This window comes from Momordica charantia (genome assembly GCF_013281855.1).
Source record: "Momordica charantia cultivar OHB3-1 chromosome 8 unlocalized genomic scaffold, Mcharantia_2.0 BLBB01000008.1, whole genome shotgun sequence".
Lineage (NCBI taxonomy): Eukaryota > Viridiplantae > Streptophyta > Magnoliopsida > Cucurbitales > Cucurbitaceae > Momordica > Momordica charantia.
Window position 1 is genome coordinate 402906 of NW_028275166.1, and position 22037 is coordinate 424942.

The 22037-nt window shown below is 34.2% G+C and overlaps 4 protein-coding genes across 7 annotated transcripts; 2 read left to right on the forward strand and 2 right to left on the reverse strand.

Moving 5' to 3' along the window:
• Positions 1-1064: 1064 nt before the first annotated feature.
• On the reverse strand, positions 1065-4068 carry LOC111004632 (CAAX amino terminal protease family protein). Of its 2 annotated transcripts, none has more exons than XM_022275717.2 (8): positions 3828-4068; positions 3614-3678; positions 3280-3522; positions 2774-2834; positions 2156-2280; positions 1964-2035; positions 1714-1838; positions 1065-1357 (listed from the first exon to the last, which is right to left on the reverse strand). In XM_022275717.2, the coding sequence occupies exons 1-8, from the start codon at positions 3916-3918 to the stop codon at positions 1204-1206; spliced, it is 936 nt and encodes a 311-aa protein (XP_022131409.1). In that variant the 5' UTR covers positions 3919-4068; the 3' UTR covers positions 1065-1203. The 2 variants fall into 2 exon arrangements, with proteins under 2 accessions (XP_022131409.1, XP_022131410.1); XM_022275718.2 differs by having other exon boundaries at positions 1973-2035; positions 3828-4064.
• A 4239-nt stretch (positions 4069-8307) lies between these two features.
• Positions 8308-10316, forward strand: LOC111004624 (E3 ubiquitin-protein ligase AIRP2). Its single transcript, XM_022275707.2, has 5 exons — positions 8308-8727; positions 8901-9063; positions 9173-9239; positions 9555-9789; positions 9891-10316. The coding sequence occupies exons 1-5, from the start codon at positions 8642-8644 to the stop codon at positions 10099-10101; spliced, it is 762 nt and encodes a 253-aa protein (XP_022131399.1). The 5' UTR covers positions 8308-8641; the 3' UTR covers positions 10102-10316.
• A 3551-nt stretch (positions 10317-13867) lies between these two features.
• Positions 13868-16929, forward strand: ARR11 (response regulator 11). 2 transcript variants are annotated; one of them, XM_022275723.2, is made up of 6 exons: positions 13868-14312; positions 14890-15042; positions 15164-15544; positions 15634-15710; positions 15807-16383; positions 16465-16929. In XM_022275723.2, exons 1-6 carry the CDS (start codon positions 14186-14188, stop codon positions 16809-16811), a joined length of 1662 nt encoding a protein of 553 aa, XP_022131415.1. In that variant the 5' UTR covers positions 13868-14185; the 3' UTR covers positions 16812-16929. The 2 variants fall into 2 exon arrangements, with proteins under 2 accessions (XP_022131415.1, XP_022131414.1); XM_022275722.2 differs by having other exon boundaries at positions 13873-14312; positions 15807-16929.
• Positions 16930-17167: 238 nt separating this feature from the next.
• On the reverse strand, positions 17168-20508 carry LOC111005170 (TPX2 (targeting protein for Xklp2) protein family). Of its 2 annotated transcripts, none has more exons than XM_022276584.2 (8): positions 20159-20508; positions 19382-19936; positions 18919-19284; positions 18717-18775; positions 18333-18441; positions 18185-18244; positions 17813-17923; positions 17168-17681 (listed from the first exon to the last, which is right to left on the reverse strand). In XM_022276584.2, the coding sequence occupies exons 1-8, from the start codon at positions 20225-20227 to the stop codon at positions 17463-17465; spliced, it is 1548 nt and encodes a 515-aa protein (XP_022132276.1). In that variant the 5' UTR covers positions 20228-20508; the 3' UTR covers positions 17168-17462. The 2 variants fall into 2 exon arrangements, with proteins under 2 accessions (XP_022132276.1, XP_022132275.1); XM_022276583.2 differs by having other exon boundaries at positions 18173-18244; positions 20159-20507.
• Positions 20509-22037: the final 1529 nt, after the last annotated feature.

The window sequence follows — 22037 nt, forward strand, 5'->3', positions numbered from 1 at the left end:
GTGGTCGCGCCTCCCTCAAAAGGTGCTCGACCCATGTAACCTACACGGCCTAAGTGGCTCACCCTCTCCATGACCAGCAAACCACAACCAAAAAGTGGACTCTGGCTCGTGCACTTGCCATTTTGGTAGCACCATTCCACAGCACTGCAGCCCTTGTCTACTTACAAGTTACAAGTCACGCCGCACCATGACGTCACATGCAAACTTGGTCCTTGAGTTTGTTTGGTCCCCAAGTTTGTTGGGAGAAGTAAGTTAAAAATCTCCATAAATATAGGGTCTCCAGAAAATAGAAGTACGGAATATACCCCACGACACCCAACTTCCTAGTGTATACCAGTACCTCGTTGGCATTAGCTCATTTTTTCTTTGGACAAATCATCTTCGACCCAGTAGTACGAGTGAAGAATATATCTTTTCTTTATTCACAACCTATTGAGTCAAATTCGGAACGCTCGATTCAATTAACCTTACAATTTTACACTTTACACAACATTTTGATGTATCTTATCCATAAAGTTATATTCGAATGAGTATGTAAAATCACTCCTCTATTTAAAATAAAAGTGTATATAAATAATAATGATAATTTAATAAAATATTCTCCAGCCATTTATAATTTGAAATTCGAAGATTATAGCATCTCAATTGTAAGTTAAAATTCTCTCTTTCCAAATGTAATAACTCTAGACAAGGTAGAATGAAGACATTCTTTATTTTCTTTACTGCAATCTAAGGACATTAATGAAACACGGCGGAAATAAATGATCGCTTATAGATTTCTAACAAATAAACATAAGGGTCTATTGCTTTAAAGTTTTCCTACTTTTAACATATGGAAAAATTTAATAATGTCTTTTTAACTATTTCACTATTTTTTTTTTCCTTTTTAATACAATAAGTGGGGGTGAGAGATTCAAACTAATGACTTATTGGTCAAATACAAGTGTCAAATACCGCTAAATTAAGTTCATGCTTGGCTATTGAACTAATAGAATCCTCAAACTATACATTTTTTTCTATGAACAATAGAATCCTCAAACTAAGTAGGTCTGGGGAGGTAGATATGTCCAACAAACTCTAATTTGTTATTTTAATTAGCTTATAAATATGAAAAAGAAAAAACTGTCCATTTATAATAAATTCGCCATATCTACTTAATACAAGCAAAATATCTATTAACCAAGATATTATTTATCATCTTGATCACTCTTGATCTTCACGATTCTCCAAAGACCTTGATTCAGAGCACCACAGAATTCCTCCAACCAGGTTATTCAATGCATGAGAAGCCATCGGCACAACGACGCTAGCGGACTCGATAGTCGCATAACCATAAGCAAGTCCAACAAGAGTTGCCCTGAGAAAAAGAAATATATATTGGATAAAACTTTCAGAACAAGAAGAATCAAAATTTTGTTTTCAAGAGTCAAAAACAGTTTTTTCTGTTTACACCATTTATATACAACACCTGTGTTATATATATATTACAACAGAGAAATCAGCAGTACAAGAGCAAAAGCAAACTCTGGCTCAAGTGGGATGGAAGGTAGTGTAAAAGGAAATAACAAGAAAAAGTGAGCTATTTTAACTATCAACCTATTCCAAGAGCAAGAGCATATGAATTATGCAGTTAAAAGGATCTAATTCATGATGCTGAGGATAGAATTTATACATCAAGCACATCATATGGAGTTCAGATAGAGATATGGATACCATATTGCAAATGAATATTTCCGGCCGCCACCCAAGTGTAGAACGCCAAATATGGCAGCTGTCACCATGACACTCGCCCAGTTGAATCCCAAGAGTGGTATCAACGCGCCACGGAAAAGCAGTTCCTGTACCCAGAGAGGCATATGCTGTTACTTGAAACATTGCAAGTAAATGTAGAAGCAAGGATTCATGTTTCGGGAGTGAGAGCAACCAATAGATCGAGAAGTAAACAAAAAACGTGGTGATGTACTTTGTTCACCTCGCTAATCCCGGGCAAAAAGGCAACTACTGTATAATCTATAGGTTGAAGTGAAGTGAGCACCTGCATTGAAAGTTGGAGTATTTTCAAATGCTAGAACTCAACATTGATAAGTTGGCCGTTGACAAAAATTTTCAGCTCTTGCTGCCTCTAGATTTACAGATAAAAGCGTTAACCAGCTACCTGTCGATTAGCTGCTTCACTAGACTCGGCAAAGTCTGGCCATATCTTCAACAGTATATATCGGGATGAAGATATTAGAACAACCAGTCCTGTAATCAACTGAAGTTGCCTCATCTCAAAACTAACTGTCCAGAATGGAGTACAGAAGAGATGGATGACAGCCATTTAGTTCACAGCTACTAAATCAAAAAGAATTAAGGAAACAGGGACATTGTGATTCCACATTCTTAGCCATTTGTCCAGAGCAGAAATGGTTATATCTTCAAAAGAAAATTAGTGAAAAGAAATCTAGAATTTGTTCACATGGTAATATTTTTTAGCAATCAATGAGATGATAAAAATGACTCGTACACCTGTAAATATTAGAGCCAACCAAGATTTAGAGTTTTACTAGAGATAAGGAAGCAAGAACTTTATTTCCAGGATGTTAATGAACATTGAGAGGGCTATGTTCGACAGTAAATTAATAAGTTAGTTCATGAAATTCTTTATAACTAACCTATAATCAATATCAGCTAGAGGTTCTTTTGCTTCAGCAGTCTTTTGGGAGGGACATTCTTTCTCTTCAAGAGGAATAGTAAATTAGCAAGAAGGGAGAAATGAACTTGGAAGTCCTACATGATACTTCCGAGGTGCAGTCAATCACTGGCAGTCCCTCTATCGATGCAACATGAGATACCTGAAACATACAACACCGAAACAGATCTTAGAATGCATTTCTTCATCTCTCAAGATCAAGAAAATGTCATCCATACTTCCATTATCTATCAATACGTTAAGAAACTACTTGTCACCACAAAGACAAGTAATCACAGTCGCAAAAGAAAACTACAGCTACAGCATAATGAATATGTAAACTTTTAATTTTGTCTCCTCAAATCGAGAATGGAAAAATATCATTCAAAAAGAGATTTCAGATGGGTACACATCTTTTTGCCACAATGATATTAAAGAATAGGACTGATGACCAAATCCGATTTTGCTTTCAGTTTGCAAGTGCTGTTGATAAACTCATATTCCACTTTCCCTATTTTATTAGAACAACTATCCTAAATCAAGAAATGAACAGCGCTAAAATAATATATGATGAACATAAAAGTTTCTGTTGCCTAAGTATGCATAACCTGTCGAATTATTACACCCAAAGCAGCAATCAAACCAGAAGTAATTGTGCAAGCCTGAAGCACAGAACTCCTTGAGGAGATATTATTCAAGCTGTTCTTGGGTGAACTATCAGAAGAGTTCATCTTCACATCATCAGCATTCTCATCAGCAGAAGGGGACGTTTCAGAAACTTCCTCGCCTTTTCTTTCCAATTTCCTCGCGGACTTCCGCCTTGCGTAAACCATTGGCTTTACGTTAGACCCCTGCATACAAAGGAAAAGGCTCCTTTCTTAAAAGTTCATAAACGCATAATCAGATCAAACATACATTGTAAACCAAAATTGGAAATCTCACACTGCATAATCCTGTGGGGAAATCCCTTTGTATTTCGCAGAGGCCAATACCCTTCCTACTCGTACCTACGAACACACAGTCACTTATGAGCCATTAACAGAAGGATGTAATCTTCTTTACAAATGAAATAAACAAGGCGCAATTAGTTCAAGAATATATGTTTTGTGGAAGAATAGGAGAGACCCCAAAAGTTGAAATCAAGTTACGGGCATACCCATGAAAGTAGATTTCCTCCATACAAATGGAATGGAGGTAGAAGCGGTGTTCGATGATGTGCATCGACAGTTGATAGTGAGCAAATTCATAACGGATTTAAGTTTCCAAATCCGGATGAGGTTGAACTGAAGTGAACTGGGTTCGTCGATTGATCGTCCACTTGAGGATAAATGATGAAGAAAATAGCAGAAACATCAGCCAAACCCAAAAGGATACACAAAAAAGAAAAAAAATTAAAATAAAACAAAAATAAAATCGGGATAGTGGCATTTTTAACAAGTAATTTTCAGTTTTTTTTTTTTTGTTTTGTTGTTACAACGTAGCCTTTTTAGTGCTAGCTAAACGTAAAGTAATGGTTTTTGTGCAACATTGAAAGGGTCCTGATGTAGCGGGATCGTTCAATTGTTACAACCTCTAAAAGAACCTCTTTCACTAAGTAGTGCAAATTTTTCCCTTTTTATAATGGCTTCAATGGCTAGATTTATGTTAAGTCTGGTCGTTCGGGTCGTTGTACCTTTTGATTATGGTATGGTATTGTCAGATCCGAACATAGACTACTTTATTTGTTTGTCATATCTTCGCTAGGTATTTATAGAATTATTATAGTGGGTTGGTCTAGTAATTAGGGGGCGGCCGTTCGGTCGCCTATAATACTATAACCAATAGGTCAAAAATGGGTTTGTGCCGCAGGTGTTGAACGGGAAAATTCGGGTTGGTATTCTTTTTAATAAAATCAAAATCGAAAGATTAGGGAATTACCATATCTATCATATAGACTATCCTTGAAAATAATTATAGATATTATATTTGAAATAATGAAATATTTCAAATAATAATTTTAAAAATTTAGGGATAAAAAATCTTTTTCATAAAAATAAAAAAATAAAACGATAAAAAAATACACAATAAAAATACATACATATCAGCATTTTCTGCCTAGTTTATTTAACTTAAGAGACTCAATAATGTTTCCCTAAAATAAAGTGAAAATATGAGGGATTCGATTTCACAATCTCTTGATTGGAGATATATACCAATTATCGCTAGTTTGGTTCATTCTGACCAATTTTTCTTTCTTAGTTAAATTTTAACATCAATAAAAAAATACAAAAACTTTTAGAATTATTTTTATTGATATATCTAGAGTTTTTTTAGTACAGCCAACAAGTTTTAAATGTTGATGTCGATGGAAATGTCGAGTTCTCAATTTCAGGGAAATATCGATAAAATGTCGACGTCGATGGATATTTCTATAAAATTTATAAAAATTAAAAAATAATAAAAAATATTTAAATTAACAAATAAATATTTTCCCATTTCTAATAATTATAATTATATATATATATATATATATATTACATAAAGTGACATTTTGTTGATATTTTTCATATTTTATCAATTTTCTTCTACTATAATGGAAATGTCGATTCACCCCTCATGTCGATATCGAACCTATGAAAACATGGATATATCGATGGAAATGTCGACGTATCGACGGATATTTAGAATCATGAGTACAACACATATAAGAATGGGAGATTCAACCTCTTATTTCTATAATACATTAATTGTTGAGCTATACCCTATTCGGTATATCTATGGGTATCTATTTTATAACAATAAAAAGTTATTTTTATTTATATTTTGGATTAAATTAAAAATTAAAACAAGAAATCACTTTGTTGTTTTTAAAATAAACAATAATAGCTGTTAGATGCTTAAATTTTTTTGATAAAATAAAAAGGAAAAACGAAATGTGAATGTTGTCCAATTCAATTTCATATTTGATATGTTTATATTTGTATTTTTCAATAGGTATCTTATTTAATTTGTAATATATTACACTGTACTGCAGATGTCAGTATCGGATCTGTTTTTATCTCTTAATTTTTGTACTGTTTTCCCATTCTTTTTATTGTTAGATTATTTATTATATAAAATATATTTTAATAAGTAAATAACTACGTTTTCCCATATAATTACCAAATGCACTTAATAATTTTCAACAATTTTACATATTCTTATTTTTAAAGTGAAAATTTACCAGTTCCTATTATGAACTTATTCAAAAGTAAATACATACAATTTAATAATTTGTTTAGCTCAATAATATGTGAAGATGTGAAGGTAGAGATTCGGTATTTTGATTAATGGTTTAACTAAACCAATTAAACTATATTAAAATTGATATAAAATTAATGTATGAGTCAGCATAAAATAAAATTTAGCATATATAATTATATGTGAGTCAACCCAACATAAAACAAAACATATAATAAAAATTAGGTGGATTGTAAAGTTTTTATTCAAATACAAATGGGGTGGGATATGCAAGTCTTGAGTTCATTTATCTATTTAATTTTCCCTTTTCGGTGGGGTTGCCTTCTTATGCATATACTCCAAAGCAGAAGATGTATGATAAAAGAGGTCCTTTTCAACTTTTTGTTGGGCTGCCACTCTATTTAATAATAATAAGTAAAATTGAGAGAGACCAAGATTAAAAAAGTGATTATCTCAAGCCATCCAACTAACGAATACCAATTAGTTTAGATTATCTATCTTAGAATAAAATTTTATACTGTAATTGCTTAAGAAAAAAAGGAACAGAGTAAATTTTTATCCTTTAAAGAGTGGGTGTATCATTTTTTACCATAGATATTAAACTTGGATGGATAGGTGTTACAATATTACCTTAAATTTATCAAAACGAGTATAGTTCAGCGGCAATTGACATATGTCTGTGAGTTCGATCTCTCACCCCACATGCTGTACTAAAAATATTTTACTTTAAATTTAATAAATAGTACAATAAAATATAGGTTCACTAGAAAATTAAAAGGATTTAGAGAGAAACAACATTCGAGTTATTTTTCTTTAATCTCTATACTTTAAAAAGTAACTATTTTGATCTATATTTTCAAAATTTTAACACAAGTTCTACACAATATAAATCTTATAGTATAAAGTCATTATTACATTTCAAAAATATATATTTGAACATAACGTCATATTTAAAATAAAATAAAGAGAAAAAAGTAGTTACTTTTTAAAAGTATAGGTAAAAAACAAAATTTTTGAAAGTACACGAATTAAAATGACCAATTTAAAAGTACCAGAAACAATATAATATTTTAACATTAGCCAAACTTATTTTTATGCCTTTGCCAAAAAAAAAGAAAAAGAAAGAAAAAAAAAGTACTTTTTTTTTATTTATAATTAATGCATTTGAAGAATATTTACTTTTTGTTAAAATGAGTAAAAACTAAACGGAAAGTAAACATTGCTACTTTTATTTAAATTTTGGGTTCAAACTTCAATTTGATAAAATTAAAAGTTAAATATAAAAATTAATATACACTGTCGATAACCTCTAATCTTTTTTTCTTTTTAAAAAAAAAAAAACCTCTAATCTTTTTTCTTAAGCAAATTGTATGTCTCATCTTTACCAAGACGACATACATGAGACTTATATCTTGTCTTTATCAAAATGAAGTACATAGAGACTTAAAGTTAAAAAATGTGATTTTTTTTTTTTGCATGTCCATTAAAAATGTCATACTTTGATGATGGTATGTTTCCATTTTGGGGTATGAAATCAATATTTGGTATGTGAATGAGGATAAGAACCATATTAATATAATTTGGATTGATAGGGAAAGTATGAAATTGAAAAACTTGAAAAATAAGAGTAGATAACAAAATAAATGGAATTTTAAAACCTAACTGCATTCATCCATGATACAACATTAGGTTGGTTAATCTCAATGATATATTTATAGCATCAAATTATTATTCTTGTATTTTGAACTATTTATCAAGACTCTATTTGATAATGATTTTGTATTTCTTTAATTTGCTTCTGACTTTTGAGAGAGTTTTTAAAATTTAAGCTAAAACTTTAAAACTCAAATAGAACTTTTGGTGAAATTGATGAACCATGCGAACATGTTAGATCTGTGAGATAGAAGGCTTGTAGTACCTACTACCGTAGCTGTGCAATGGAGGGAAAAGAAGCAGATGTCAAGTCAATTCAAAAGTCCGTCCCTACAGGAGCATAAACAGAGCGAGCACGTAGGCTAAAAAACGGTTAGGTCATTCTTTAGATCTTTGTTGATTTACCGGTTGATATGGTCCCTAAAACCCAATTAAATGTAGTCTATCAACCCCAAAATTGAGAGTTTTTAAGTAGTTTTTCAAAAAAAAATTATTTAATGGCTAAATATTTTAAAACCTTGATCGACTCGAGAGTTCATGATCTTCAAAACATATTTTTCTAATGGCTATAGTTTGAATTCAATAGTTACCAAAAGATACATACCAAGTGACGATAAAAAGAAAAATTTAAGAAGAAAACATAATTACAGAAAATGATGACTTTTGAATTTTGATTACCTTTTGGAGTAATTTTGGAAAAATGGAACCCAACTGCTCGAGTACAACTGTACAAGTACGAGTAGCGAACAATTTTGAAAAAATTTCAGATAAATTAGGAAAAAGGAGAAAGCATTCATTCCACTCTCAGACTCGGACGCTGTTTACCCCTTCCTTATCGGTAATCGCCGGAGGAGTAAAGCGCTTTTTATACGCGTGCTTTTTCTCCGATCACAAAACCCGATTCTGGAAAAGCGCTTCTTCTTCCAACCAAAGCTGCCGAACCAATTCTCCATAGCTTGCTTTCTGTGGTCGTTTTGCTGAAATTGGGAAATTTCTCTTCTGGGTTGCTTTCTGCGAGCACCTTCTCGAAGAAAGTAACTTCTCTGGGTATCATTTCTAGGTTTCCGATTGAAGGAAAGAGACACGATTTCTCCGATTATGTATTACCGGCTAACGAGGTCTTCGTCTTCTTGTAAAGACTCCATGAAAGTCCTCGAAGAAGATGTACAGCGCGCCAATGCTCTGTTAGTATCCCTTTTACCTTCATTCACTATTGAAGTTCTTCAACCCCAACCCCCCCAATTTTAATCTGATTTGGGTCTGTGAATAGGATTGATTTTGATTGAGCTGTGGTGGGTAGTTTATGTGATCTGTTTGGTTTTTCTAATTATCCAAAATCTGGTTTCTGGGTTTGCAGGGCTGCTGCAATTCCAAGAGCCAAACATGGTTCATATCTCCAGATGAAATTGGTTTACAATCATTTGGCTCCTCTCTTTCTGTTTTTGATGCAATGGGTGGATTGTTCCTGCACTTGTATACTTCCCAGATACCTAAATTTCTTCCACATACTCATTTACAAGGCTGGTCTCTCTTTTTCTTGACTTGTTTAATGATATTTGATGATCTTTTTACAGCAGTGGCTTTGTTCTGTCTCGTGAATCATTATAATCTGTCATTTGCTTTCTTCAGGTTTACACTGATGGAAGACCAAACATATCAGCACATGGAAGAAAGGCAACGATTAAAGATTTCTATGGTACATATTTGCCTTCTAAGAATCTGTTTGGGAGACTGGTTTTCAAAATAGTTCTCTGATGCCATTTAGAAAACTGCTTTCAAGGACTAAAGTTGGGCAGTTAGGGTTTTAGTGCAGTTGAAACACTTCACATACATCCATGATTTTAGGAGGAAGAATATGGGCTGTTCTAAAAAAGCAACTGTCAACAAGAGAGAAGAACCTTTTTCCTTATGCTACTTGTTTGAAATCATTAGGCTCTGTAGATTATGGTATTGATATTGTATGATTCTGAGTTTATGATCTTGTTTTGTTTCTAACAAACTTCTTCTTCAGCCGTTATATTGCCATCCCTTCAACGGCTCCAAGCGAACGTTGACGAGCTGGATAGTGCTATAGACAGGCGTGTCAAGGCCGATAATTCCAACGACAAACGAGCTCAAGGAGATGGAAAACTCTCCAATGGTGATTTAGAGAGAGAAGATGAGTGTGGGATTTGCTTAGAACCTTCCACAAAAATGGTGTTGCCAAATTGCTGCCATTCAATGTGCATCAAATGTTACCACAATTGGTAACTAACCACAAAACCTTCCTAAATAATCTCTTGCCCCTTCTGGCTCTTATGCATTTTCCATGATTACTCCAATGCCTATGCTTTTGAATTCATCATAGGAACACGAGATCGGAATCGTGCCCGTTTTGCCGTGGGAGCTTGAGGAGGATCAAATCAGAGGACTTGTGGGTGCTAACTTGCAGCGAAGATGTGGTTGATGCTGAAAAAGTTTCAAAGGAAGATCTCTCACGGTTCTATCTCTATATAAGCAGCTTGCCAAAAGAATATCCAGATGCACTTTTCTTAGTTTATTACGAATACTTGATTTGAACCAAAATAAACCAATTTCTGTACAGATGACTTGAAACTTGAAAGCCGACCGTTAAATGTAAACAGAGTTCGGTGAGAAAACTTCTCGTTGTATGAAATTAAATGGTTCGTCTTCATCATTTGATATCAAAACAGAAAACTGTATGAAAATGGTTTTCAATTCTTAAGAATTCCAAATTTTCAGTTCTGGAGAAGAATCCAATGTTTGAGATTTATTGTTTGAATCCGTTGGTTTCTCTTCAATGGTGTATTGTCTTTTGGGTGCGTTTTAAATGCTGATAACCTACCAGTACTGATTAAAATAAATGAATTAATCTAACCCTTTAAATAGGGGCACATCAGAATTAATTCCTCTTGCGGTTTGCCCACTTTCTTTCAAGAGAGATAATTTTTAAAAAATGCATATTATTTTTGGGGAAATTCGCCCTATTAAACTAGTCCATTATCTCAAAACTACCCTTTAGTTTGCCTATAAAATATCCATATTTGCAAGCAAGTAGCAAAATTTAATTTTCTATTTTATATTAAAAGTTTGAACTTTATCGTTAATTTGAACCTAGTTCAATTTGATTTCGACGTTTGGTTGCAAAAATCATGTTGGCTTATTGGAAAAATGGTTAATTGTTCCTCAAGGCTGAGTAGAGGTGATTCTCATGGGATTCTTCAACTAAATAATTAAGGTTTAGGTGACCCACTAAATCCTTTTGTTGAATATGGTATGTTGACTTTTTCTGAGTGGTTGACTATTTATGCTTTCAAAATTAGCCCATGCCCAAGTAAATGTAGCAACTATTTATTCAAAATAAAATAAACCTCTACAAAAAAAAAAGGAAAATAATAAATAGTAATGGATATGGGCCGAGTTCGAATGTCATTAAATAAGTTTTCGATGAGTAAGGCCCATCATTTATCGTGGGCTCGGAGGCAACGTACTAATAGGCTGAGTTCTTCAAGCTCGTTGATTCTGGGCCAAATTTTGTAGAACATGGACCATTAGACGGGAAATTGAGCCGTTGGGCCTTTACACAATATTGCTCTTTTATCCTTTGATTTTGAGTTTTTCTTTTCTTTTTATGTCTTTTACTTGTGTCCTCTCGTGACAGATATTTCTAATTCTCCATGTGTTTTGTCAGGAATAGGACTTTTTGGCGTAAGTTGGTTTCATTTTGTTTTTAAAAGAATAAGAAAAGTTTAAAACGAGGCTATACATGGACTGATCCAAATGACTCTAAAGGGTCTGTAACCCGACCAAATCCAGCCCTCCTACTTTTGGGTTGATCATGCAATTGAGTTACTATATAATATATATATATATATATATATATATATATATTTATGTGTATATATAATCTTTAGAAGGTAAATAAAGAAAAAAAACATTAATTAATTATTAGTTGGATATAAAATAGGGGTTTGAAAAGGCATAGCCAAGGTGAAGAAAGAGACTTAGATTGTAGGCTTAAAAAAGGAAAATTAAGGGAATAATTAAACAGGTAAAGAAAAACAGCTAATAAGGCATATATGATAGAAGAGCATTAGGCAAAACCCATATTCCAACTTTAGATAAACTAATATAAAGGTGACTCCACTTGGAGGAAGTTGCATTAAGTTCATCCTCACAATCCCCTCTTCTTCTTCCTTCTTCTTCTTCCTGTTTTTTTTTTTTTTTTTAATTTTTTAATTTTTTCCCCCTCCCTCTCTTTTTCTCTGTAAGTATATTTCTATTTTATTTGACATAAAGAATTTGTTAGTGGGCATTTCCTTTTTAGAGCCATTAAAAGAGAGTTTTCTCTCACTTCAACCTCTCTCTCTCTCTCTCTCTCTCTCTCTCTCTCTCTCTCTCTCTCTCTCTCTCTCTCTATGCTCCACTATCACCAAAAAGTAAAACTTTTAACTCTTTCTTTGTGGGAGTTGAAATTGAAATCTCACTTAATCAACAGTTTCCTTTTTAAATAATTCTTTTTTTTAAAAAAAAATTATGAACTATGGGGTTTTTCATTTAAAATATAGAGCTTGGGTTTGGTTCACTTCCAACCATGTGAGTATGATTATTTTTTGGCAAATAATTAAATTTGGCTAACTTGATGGGATGTTATTTTCTTAAAAAAGAAGAAGCTTTTGCATCTTTCACGCATTGAATTAGTACTTATGCGATGGATTAATTTTTGAATGTCACTTATAAATTACTTTGTTTTTCTTTTTAAGTGGGGATCAGTACTTTAAAACTTTCTCCCACATGGCTTTTGATGATTGTCACTTTGCATATTAATCATCCAACACAATCATGTCCACACACCAATCTCATATCAAATTCAAAAGCCTTACTTCTAATTTCCACTAAACAACTTGATTAATTTATTAACTCATTTTCACTCCATAAATATGTTTGCTCATGACACTCAACAATCTCAAACCAATGGCTTCTAGACAGCACACATTCTTTATTAGTGTTTCGAGAGCTCCTTTTATTCTTTAATCTTTGATCTTTTCGATATTGATATCAATATCGACAGCGAGACAAGGATATTGTTGATAATTTCGTCGATAATCTTGATTTGATTATGTGTTATAATGATAGTTAATTAAGAGTTAAAAGAGTATATAATATAATACATGGGATCAGTGAGAGGGGGAAGCTTTAATTTACTTTCCCAAGTACATAAAGTTGATAATTAATAATATAAAGATGAATTATTGGGCATCCAAACAAACAGACAAGCAAGCAATGGGGTTGTCTTAAAATGCTTCCACTTTTAATTATTTTAAGAGTTTCTTAAAAGACTTATGTGATAAGAACCAATCTAGAGGAGTTTGACTAAATCAACATGTGATCTTTCAATTGGGCATCACCAGAAATGGTCAAAAGGGAAAGGAAAAATAAGTAGGATTCTTACTGTTTGACTTATCTTAATGGCAACTGTTAGTCATCTTCAGGTGATCTTCTGCTTGGCCACTCACTCCTCAGCCTGCCCATTTTGCTTCTTTTGGCCTGACCACTTCTCTTTAAAGCCTAATTTTTTGTCTTTGCCTCCTCAAATGGACTCCACGTGCCTGCACCAACTTTTCATCTATCAATCCCAGTAAACTTCGTGCTGTTTTCCCCATTTCTGTTGGGAGAAAAAGGTTCAAAATCCTGTTCATCTGTTTCCTTCCTCCATCAAAACGGCCCCTTTTTAAAAGTACAGTGACTAAAATAACAAAAAAATAAGAATATAAACAATCGTCTCGATTTAGATGCTATTCATTAGCCATTGTGATTGCCTTTAGCTGAAGGGCAGGCTTTAAGCAGCCATATGTAGTAAAGACTAAAAAGTACAGAAAGGAGATGGAGCTGGTGGCCTATGGCTATATGCCTTTGCCTTTGCTAGCTGATGATGATGAGATTGTTCCTTCTCCATATTCAATAGTAATAATGGATTCCAAATTATTCAATGACAGTACAAAACAATGCAAAAATTTATGGTTCAATTCAAACATGGAAAAATCCCTGCAGGTGACTTGAAGGGGAAAAAAAAGGTTGGATTTCCCACTTGGAATGCAAATGTGCAAAAGGGAATTTAAGTTGGGCAGATAAAAAGGCCTCTCCACCTCCATTTGTTGGTTTGTTGCTCCCACTGTACATTAACTGCTCCCTCCCTGTGCTTGCTAATATATTTCCATTTTTATATACTTTTATTCCTTTTCTGCACTGTCTTTGATTAATTATTAATAGTCATTTCAATGCTTTTGTATCAAAAAAACAAAATATGAAAATTGTGCTTCTACCAAGCATTTCCTTGTAGAGATGCCTTTTTTTTCCCCTCAACTGATATTCTTTCACCTCTTTCATCTGCTGAGGGAGTTACCTTTCCACTTTCCTTTATTTTATTTCCTCTGTTTTTTCCTGCTTAATTTGTAAATATAAACATTCTCTGAATCTTTTGAAGGGAACAGTTAGGCGTTTGTACTAATTGGTTCCTCTCTCTCTCTAAACTTGGGTCATTTTTAAAACCCTGAGAGTTTTGAAGTTTTTAAGGCTCTTTCCCCAAAAACTAACCCCACTGTTCATTTTCTCCTCCCTGACCTCCACCAGAGTTCCATCCAAATGGAAAATGGTTTCTCTTCTCCTAGATGCGATGCGTTTCCTGTTGGGCTTCGTGTTCTTGTCGTTGATGATGACCCAACGTGGCTGAAAATCCTGGAAAAGATGCTCAAGAAGTGCTCTTATGAAGGTTCATTTACAAAAATAAGTCTCTTCCTTTGTTAATTTGTTGCTTGATTTAGGCCTTTAGTCCTACTTCAACTTGTGAGACTGTGAATTGCTTTGCTTTTTCTCAATACGGACTGAAAATGATACAACCCATCAGAAGAAAATAAAAGTTTTTCATTCATATTTAAATTTGATTTGGCAGACTAATCAAAAGTCCATCTGCTACATATCTTTTATGGTAAAACTCAATGATGAACCTTGAAATCTGATATAAATTATATATAGGACAGGGCTTCTCAAGTAAAACCAAGATTTCGTTCTTTGTCAGCACATCTTTTCTCTCCTTCATTCACTTTAGTTTTAAGGCATAGCTGAAGCACTTTGGGTTCTGAAGGAGGAATTCAGTTATAAATATCTTGAAGTTAGTTACTTTATGAATTCTATTCCAACTAGAGCTTGGAAATAAAACTGAAAATGTGTGTTTTTCACTGTATAAGACCAGTTCACTTCATCCCATTTCAGAATTCAGCTTAATTTAGTTGAATCAGATGTTTTTTTTTTCAATATCAGGCTGAAACATTTTCCATCTTGCGTTGCAGTGACAACATGTTGTTTGGCAAGGGAGGCTCTGAACTTGCTTAGGGAGAGAAAAGATGGATATGATATTGTAATCAGCGATGTAAACATGCCCGATATGGATGGTTTTAAACTTCTCGAGCATGTTGGACTCGAAATGGACCTGCCAGTTATCAGTCAGTGCTCTGCCTCTCTACCTTCTTCAACATTGTTTTGAATGCATAGGATGTTCTCTTTTTAGAAGAATCCTCACTTCTGAGATCTAACTTGTGTCTAAGTTCATCTCCCTCTGTGCAGTGATGTCAGTCGACGGAGAAACAAGCAGAGTAATGAAAGGGGTTCAGCATGGGGCTTGTGATTATCTTCTAAAGCCGATACGAATGAAAGAACTTAGGAATATATGGCAGCACGTACTCCGAAAGAAGATACAAGAGGGGAGAGACATTGAAGGCCATGATATTATTGAAGGCATCCATATCCTAAGAAATGGGTCAGACAGATATGATGATAGCCAGTTTCTAAGAGGAGAGGAACTATTTTCAGTGAGGAAAAGAAAAGATGTTGATAAACATGATGACAAAGACTTTGGAGATACTTCTACAAAGAAAGCAAGAGTTGTTTGGTCAGTTGATCTGCATCAAAAATTTGTAAAAGCAGTAAACCAGATAGGTTTTGACAGTAAGTATAGAATAGATCAACTTTCTCTCCTAAAACTTTTCTAATTATTATTTTACAGAGAAATGATACTTTAATGTCTAATTTTGCAGAAGTAGGCCCTAAAAAGATTCTTGATCTGATGAATGTCCCATGGCTGACTAGGGAGAATGTAGCTAGCCACTTGCAGGTTAGCCACATCTACCTTCATTCTTGCTACTGATAGCTAAACAGGAAGCTTCTGTTCTTTTAGGATTTTGATTGAGAACTTTTTGGTGTACAACAGAAATATCGCCTCTATTTGAGTCGGCTGCAGAAAGAAAATGATCCTAAAGCTTGTTTTGTTGTTGGGATGAAACATACTGATTCAAGTTCGAAGGATGGAGATGGCAACTTTGGCCTTCGTAGCTCGTTAGTCGTGCAACAAAATGATGTTACAAATAGCAGCTTCAGTTTTTCAGGTGATAACTTTCTTCTTCAAAATGTAGACTCCATAGGCTGTGAAGTTGATAGGAAAAGGATTGTTCAAGAGCACACATCAGAGCCAAAAAGACCTGCTGCTAGGAGTGTTCCTGAACCAATCAAGACGCGAAGTACGCAGATGAAATTTAATAACTCTTTTGAATCTGAGGGAAAATTTGCAGCATTTGATCCAAACAACCGAACATGTTACCCTTGGGTCGAAGCTCCAGAAATACAGTTCAAACAAGAAAGTAAGCCACTCGTGCATTTAGAAAGAGATTTCAGCCAGTTTCCTCCCAAGGTTTCGCCACATCAAGTTCAAATCGACCAACTACAGTCGATTTCATCCATTAGTTCTGGGCGGTCAGCAACAGAGAAAGATATAGCAAGCTCCATTGAAAGTAAGCCTCCATATTCTGAGGACTGTAGCCAGCAGATTATCCATATAAATCTACCAAAAACTTCAACTGATTCATTTTCAGGCAAGTCTAAGAGTTTTAATGGGATGAATGACCAATTTAAGCCCATTTCAACTACTACCACTCCATTGGGAATGACAGACCAGAATTTCAATCTTAGCTGCAATTCTGATTTGGGAAGTGGGTTACCTAAAACAACCTTTGATGAAGACTTGCAAATTTATTTGCTTCAAGATGTTTGTTATCCAAAGAATCTTGAAGATCAGATTATAGAGTTTCCAGATTACGGCGATCCTGGTATCTTCACTGATGTTCCGCCTCACCTTTACGATGCATTAAGGTACGGGTATGAGTATTCCTATGACCCAACTGAATATCCAGTGATAGATGAAGGCCTATTCATCGCATGATTATGCTATTTACACACTCCCTGTATGCAAGGAAGAATTATGTCTTGCTAATAAGTGAGTTCTCAACTTAATGGATTGGATATTACCTTCCCAACCTATTGGGATTTGGATTTTGAAATGTGTATATAGAAGTAATGAAAACTTTTTCCAGTATAATAACTAATAAGTCAACTTCACATCTTTTTAACCAAAATACATATTAGACTAACTAAAGTTCTACTGATGCCGCAGCCACGATCAGTCAGAGAATGACCCAAAATTAGATGTTTAAATTGATGTTTGTAGTTCTAACGGTTTAACCTCAATGAATGATCCATTATCAACCATGAAATATAAAATTGAGAGGCAAATTTGGCTTGGTGGTCAATCTGTAAGTTTTGGGCATGACAACATTTTTACATATACAGAATATATAAATGTAAACTTGTACAAATCCAGGCAGTATTTGTCATCTTACACCAAAATTTATGCATACTATTAGAAGTATTCCACTAACAATCAGAAAGTGGCCTACAACAAAAGTCAACTTTTTGGTCATTTGAACAGCACCACACCCCCATGACAGAATATAGACAATTTGCTTTCTAAAAACTTTCTTTAGTTTCATGATGTGTAACTATTCAAGTGCATCCAGCTGCTGAGAGAGATTGGTCAACTCTGGATATTTGGAGAAAAATTTTCACAGGCATTCATTTTCTTCCCAAGAGAAGTGACTGATTGAGCGGGGCCTTCGTACCTCTTTCTGACGATGCTCTTGAAATTATTGGAAGTGACTGATGGCCTTCTTGGAGGCAGAGAGCTGATATTCTGGACCCCGCTGCCTGCCGACTTCCTCCCTAATTTGGGCGATCCAGGTCTCGTGATAGGGATCTGTAACACAAGATTAATATATTCTAATGAATAGATAAGAGAATGGTAACGTATACAGAACTCTAGATCACCAGCCACCTAGTATTGCACACTGGCACGGATCTGATACACTTACAAGACAGATAAAATACCTTTTTGATGAAATTGGTAGGTGATTTTGATCCCTGGTTAGAATCTTGATTTTCCTTGGCTTCAAAATTTCTGCTCGGACGTAATTTGGTAATGTCATTCTTCTTTCTTTCCTGTATGGTAGAAGATGATTTCAGTGGTTTTACCATACAAGTTAGACCATTGGTTACAGCGACATGGAGTAGTGGAAGGAATAAATGGCACTTGAAAATAACTAAGGATAAATTCTGCAATTTCGAACTCACTCATTCTGATCAATTATTAATTTAGGGATAATATAAAGGCCCGCTTTTTCTTAAGTGCAGAGTATCAAATTTCCTCACATGCCAACAAGTCTGGGTAAAATGATATCATAGATCAACCTGACATCTTGCCTGTGGTTGCTTTTGCTCCGTCTCTTTGGACTTGGCTTTCTCTTCAAGCTTTTGAAAGAACTGAAATAACAGATAACAAAGGCATTGAAGTTGGAAAAATTTAAACCGATGCGATAAGAAAATGAAGAAAAGTAGAGCATAATATTGCCTCTTTCCGTTTTGCCACTCTTCCTTCACTCATGAAGCTGAAAGGCGAGCATATGAAAGGAGGCCGTTCTTTGCTTCCAGTTCCACTTGAATTCGAAGACTTTAAGCATCTGGTACACAATACATTTCAATAAGAAGCTAGAAAAATCTTGTGTGATTTAATTGAGATAGTACTCCACAATGTAGGCCAATGTCATATGAACAAGAGCACATACATAAAAGTTTAGACAGCAAAACTTCTATTCTACCCTTATGTGTTTTGTGAAATGAGATTGGTTTCATTACAACAAATTCACATTTTGCTGAAAAAGGATTTCAATCTTCAGTTCATATGAGCTCCTCAAAAATTCAAAATATACAAGTATATTTCAGAAGCTAAACATACCTTCTACCTTCTAATGGGGGTTTTATCAAAGGTTGCTTTAACAATCCATTAACAGATGCCTGCAATTGGGATAAATGAACCTTCTTAAAAACATTCAAATAAATGTTATATTGTAAAATAGAAACCATCCAAAAAGTGAGCCATTGTGCAAAAATATACTGAGATGATATGAATGAGGAAATTACAGCTTAGAAGTGCCTACCCTATTAGCAATCTTCTGAGGCGGTGTCGGAATCTCTTTGGAGACTGCAAGTGAGCTTGTATGTGTCCTCTTTCTTCCAATCTGTGGAAGGTCTGGACTTGTTTTGCCTGTCTCTTTCAGGCGGGAATTAAAATTCATAGACATGTGTACGGATTTGATCGTCACCCTCTCGGCAATGTTCCCTGCATATTTCTTACTCTTCGGAGTAGCATCACTCTTGTGTGTGGGTTGCTGACTGGAGGTCGCTTTTTTGGCCGGAATCGATTGTGGCTTTGATGACCAACTTCGAGTTAGTAACTTGGAGGAGTAATTCCTCAATCTTTTCAAGCTACCCCCTGAAGAGACAATCTCCTTCACAGCAGCTGCCTGCAGTATTCATAAGATAACAAATTGAGGTTAAGGAGAAAAATGACTGATGTTTCCATATTCCAATCAAGACAGAGGAAAATATCATCACACTTACTTTAGCCGGTGTTTCCTTATCTTCAGCAACCGCAATTTTGCCGTGGTCTTCGACATTCTCACACTGGTTGGCACTTTCAACATTAGGAGAAGTCTCGTTCTGGTCAATAACTTCTTCTTCTTCTTCCACCTTACCAGTTTCCACCATACTCTCCTCATTCATAGAATCATGAGCATCAGCATCAGTAGTAGACACAAACTCAGCATTCTGAACAAAATCCTGTTTTTCATCAGTTTCAGTCACTTGGTTGTTTGGTCTCATCGGCTCTGAGTCCACGCAAGGGCTGGTGCAACTTTTGTCCTCAGTTTCAACTTGAGTCATCGCGGCTGCGGTATTCACTCCCTCAAGCTCAGCTGCTGCCTTTTGTGCAGCTTTTCTCTTGTAGTGAGCTTCGAAATATGCTTTCTTCTGAGCAACAGAGCCCGGTTTGGAGAACTTTTCAACTTCTTCCATGTAGCGGTTATGAGAGAACGCTGACCATTTCTCCCAAGCCAGAGACTCTGACATAAACCTTCCAAATGAAATGGATTCTCCAAGAGCTCGAATAGGATCTCCCTGTTCAAAAATGAAGGGATTGTCAGAGAAACTCGAAAGAATTATCAGATAAAGTCACAAGAAACCATCAAACCACATCATATCAAGATTTAAAACGATCCATTTTCCATCAATTTCCAGATAACAAAAGAACAGTCGAGCAACTACACAAGAAATTAATTCAAAACAGTAACAATTAAAGAAACCCAGTAAAGAAAAACAAGACCATTTCAGGTAACACACCTCTTTGGGTTCCCGTGAAGCATCAGAAGGATGAGAGAAGGATCTGAGAAGGCAAGCTGATTCACCCATGTCGCCGCACTTCACAAGAAGAAAAATTTTCCCAAAAAAGGAAAAAAAAAAGAAAAAAAAACCCACCCTGAACTCTCTGAATCACAGGCTCTCCGGGTACTAAAAGAAAACGAAGCTTTGGAGCGATGAGGATATTTTTGAGCAGCAAGAAGTGGGATGTTCTCTCTCTCTCTCTGTGGCTCCAAGATTTTCTCGGAATGAATCTGCAAAATTTGTGTGTCCGACGCTCTCTAATTTAGTGGGTCTGAGAGCTTGAGGAGAGAAATTGGGCCCAAAATGATGGTGAAATCAAAATCTTTCGCAACGTCTAGTTTTTTAGCTCTTTTCAAACTTGAAAGAAAGGCTACTTTTTTTAATTGTGGACTGTTTTGGTAATGCATAACGGTAGCAAGGGGATTGCTACAATATTAAAATAAAAGTCTCAATAAAATCCTAATTGGTTTCTTGAGATATGAAATAAATAATCCATTTTGATTTTGCTATCAATACGTTGGATTATTTAACATTTTTTTTCCCATTTTTGTGAATTTAGAATACATTGAATCACCAACTAATTCGAATAAATTTAAAATTATTATTTTTAGGTTATGTGTGTATATACATTTTGTTATTGTTTTGGGAGAAAAAAGGAAAAAATTGTGTATATATAGAAGTTAGTTCTAAAATTTAATATCAATTTCTGATAAATGAGAATTTGTAAATTTATGAAGATGTTGGTCTATAAGGACAGAGATTCTCTCCCTCCACGTCACCAATAATGGAAACTATTACAACGGCTACTTCTCTGCAGCCTTTTGGAGCTGTCCGCTCCACAGCTAAACTTTTAAATAAATTAAAATAAATAGCTTTTGGCGTATTTATTTAAATTAAAAGAAATTAAGAGAGGATACGAGAAAATCTTTTTTTTTTTTTAGTTCTGAAAATCTTTGATGCTATGAAAATATCTATCTCACACCATAAGTAGAATAATTATGACCAATCAATTCTTTCCCAATGATTTTTTATTTTTCAACCAATACGAATATAACTAACAGTTGTAGAACTTGGAGATTCAATTATTCATCTTCATATTTGTTGTACTAAAGAAAAATATATATAATTTCAAAATTAAAATATACAATATATTCCAAAACTTTTAACTTTGTTTCCAAATTAAAAATGCCCTTGAACAAAATTTCTGTTAAAAGGCTTGAAAGTGGGCAGAACGAAGTGATTACGTGGAATTTAATAATGTGCGTAATAGTTAACATGGAAATATTTATCAATTAAGGATGAAACTTTTGTTTTTTATTATCCAAATTTCAAATATGTTCAACTGTATCAAAAAGAAATCACAGTAGATTTTCTTTCTCTTGTTTCTTTTATTTTTTAGTATAATCAGTGAGGTCAGAAAAATTCGAATTCATAACCTCTTAATTCAAGACGGATGTCAATTCACGCTAAACTAAGATCATGTTGGAACTAAAACTAAGATGATGTTGGCGCTAAACTACCATGTTGGCGATCATGTTGCTTTCTTTATCATAATATATGGGCAAATATATGCATGTTTTGTCCCAATTGAATTTCCATTAAGTTTTTTTTTTTATAATCTTTTTTTCCTCTAATATAATAATATTTTAATAAATAAAAAAAATATAATCTCATTTGTCACAGAAAGAGGGTCAAGTAATTAAAAATACTTACTTTCTCATGGAAAAAAAAATAAAGAAAGAAAAAACCTAAAAATACTTTCCAGAACTTTCATGACAATTACAAACATGTCAAAAAGTGATTTTCAGTTCTTTAGAGTTCATCAGTGTACCCTTTT

Excerpts from the sequence above, each read along its gene's own strand:
- ARR11 (XM_022275722.2), top strand. The coding sequence starts at position 14,186 with ATGGAAAATGGTTTCTCTTCTCCTAGATGCGATGCGTTTCCTGTTGGG. Across the intron at positions 15,043-15,163 it reads AATGGACCTGCCAGTTATCA|TGATGTCAGTCGACGGAGAA; the intron begins GTCAGTGCTCTG and ends CCCTCTGTGCAG. Across the intron at positions 15,545-15,633 it reads AAACCAGATAGGTTTTGACA|AAGTAGGCCCTAAAAAGATT; the intron begins GTAAGTATAGAA and ends CTAATTTTGCAG.
- LOC111004624 (XM_022275707.2), top strand. The coding sequence starts at position 8,642 with ATGTATTACCGGCTAACGAGGTCTTCGTCTTCTTGTAAAGACTCCATG. Across the intron at positions 9,064-9,172 it reads TCCACATACTCATTTACAAG|GTTTACACTGATGGAAGACC; the intron begins GCTGGTCTCTCT and ends TGCTTTCTTCAG. Across the intron at positions 9,240-9,554 it reads AACGATTAAAGATTTCTATG|CCGTTATATTGCCATCCCTT; the intron begins GTACATATTTGC and ends CTTCTTCTTCAG.
- LOC111004632 (XM_022275717.2), bottom strand. The coding sequence starts at position 3,918 with ATGAATTTGCTCACTATCAACTGTCGATGCACATCATCGAACACCGCT. Across the intron at positions 3,679-3,827 it reads GAGGAAATCTACTTTCATGG|GTACGAGTAGGAAGGGTATT; the intron begins GTATGCCCGTAA and ends GTGTGTTCGTAG. Across the intron at positions 1,358-1,713 it reads AAATATTCATTTGCAATATG|GGCAACTCTTGTTGGACTTG; the intron begins GTATCCATATCT and ends TCTTTTTCTCAG.
- LOC111005170 (XM_022276583.2), bottom strand. The coding sequence starts at position 20,227 with ATGGGTGAATCAGCTTGCCTTCTCAGATCCTTCTCTCATCCTTCTGAT. Across the intron at positions 18,245-18,332 it reads GAGTGGCAAAACGGAAAGAG|TTCTTTCAAAAGCTTGAAGA; the intron begins GCAATATTATGC and ends CTGTTATTTCAG. Across the intron at positions 17,924-18,172 it reads AACCACAGGCAAGATGTCAG|GAAAGAAAGAAGAATGACAT; the intron begins GTTGATCTATGA and ends TCTACCATACAG.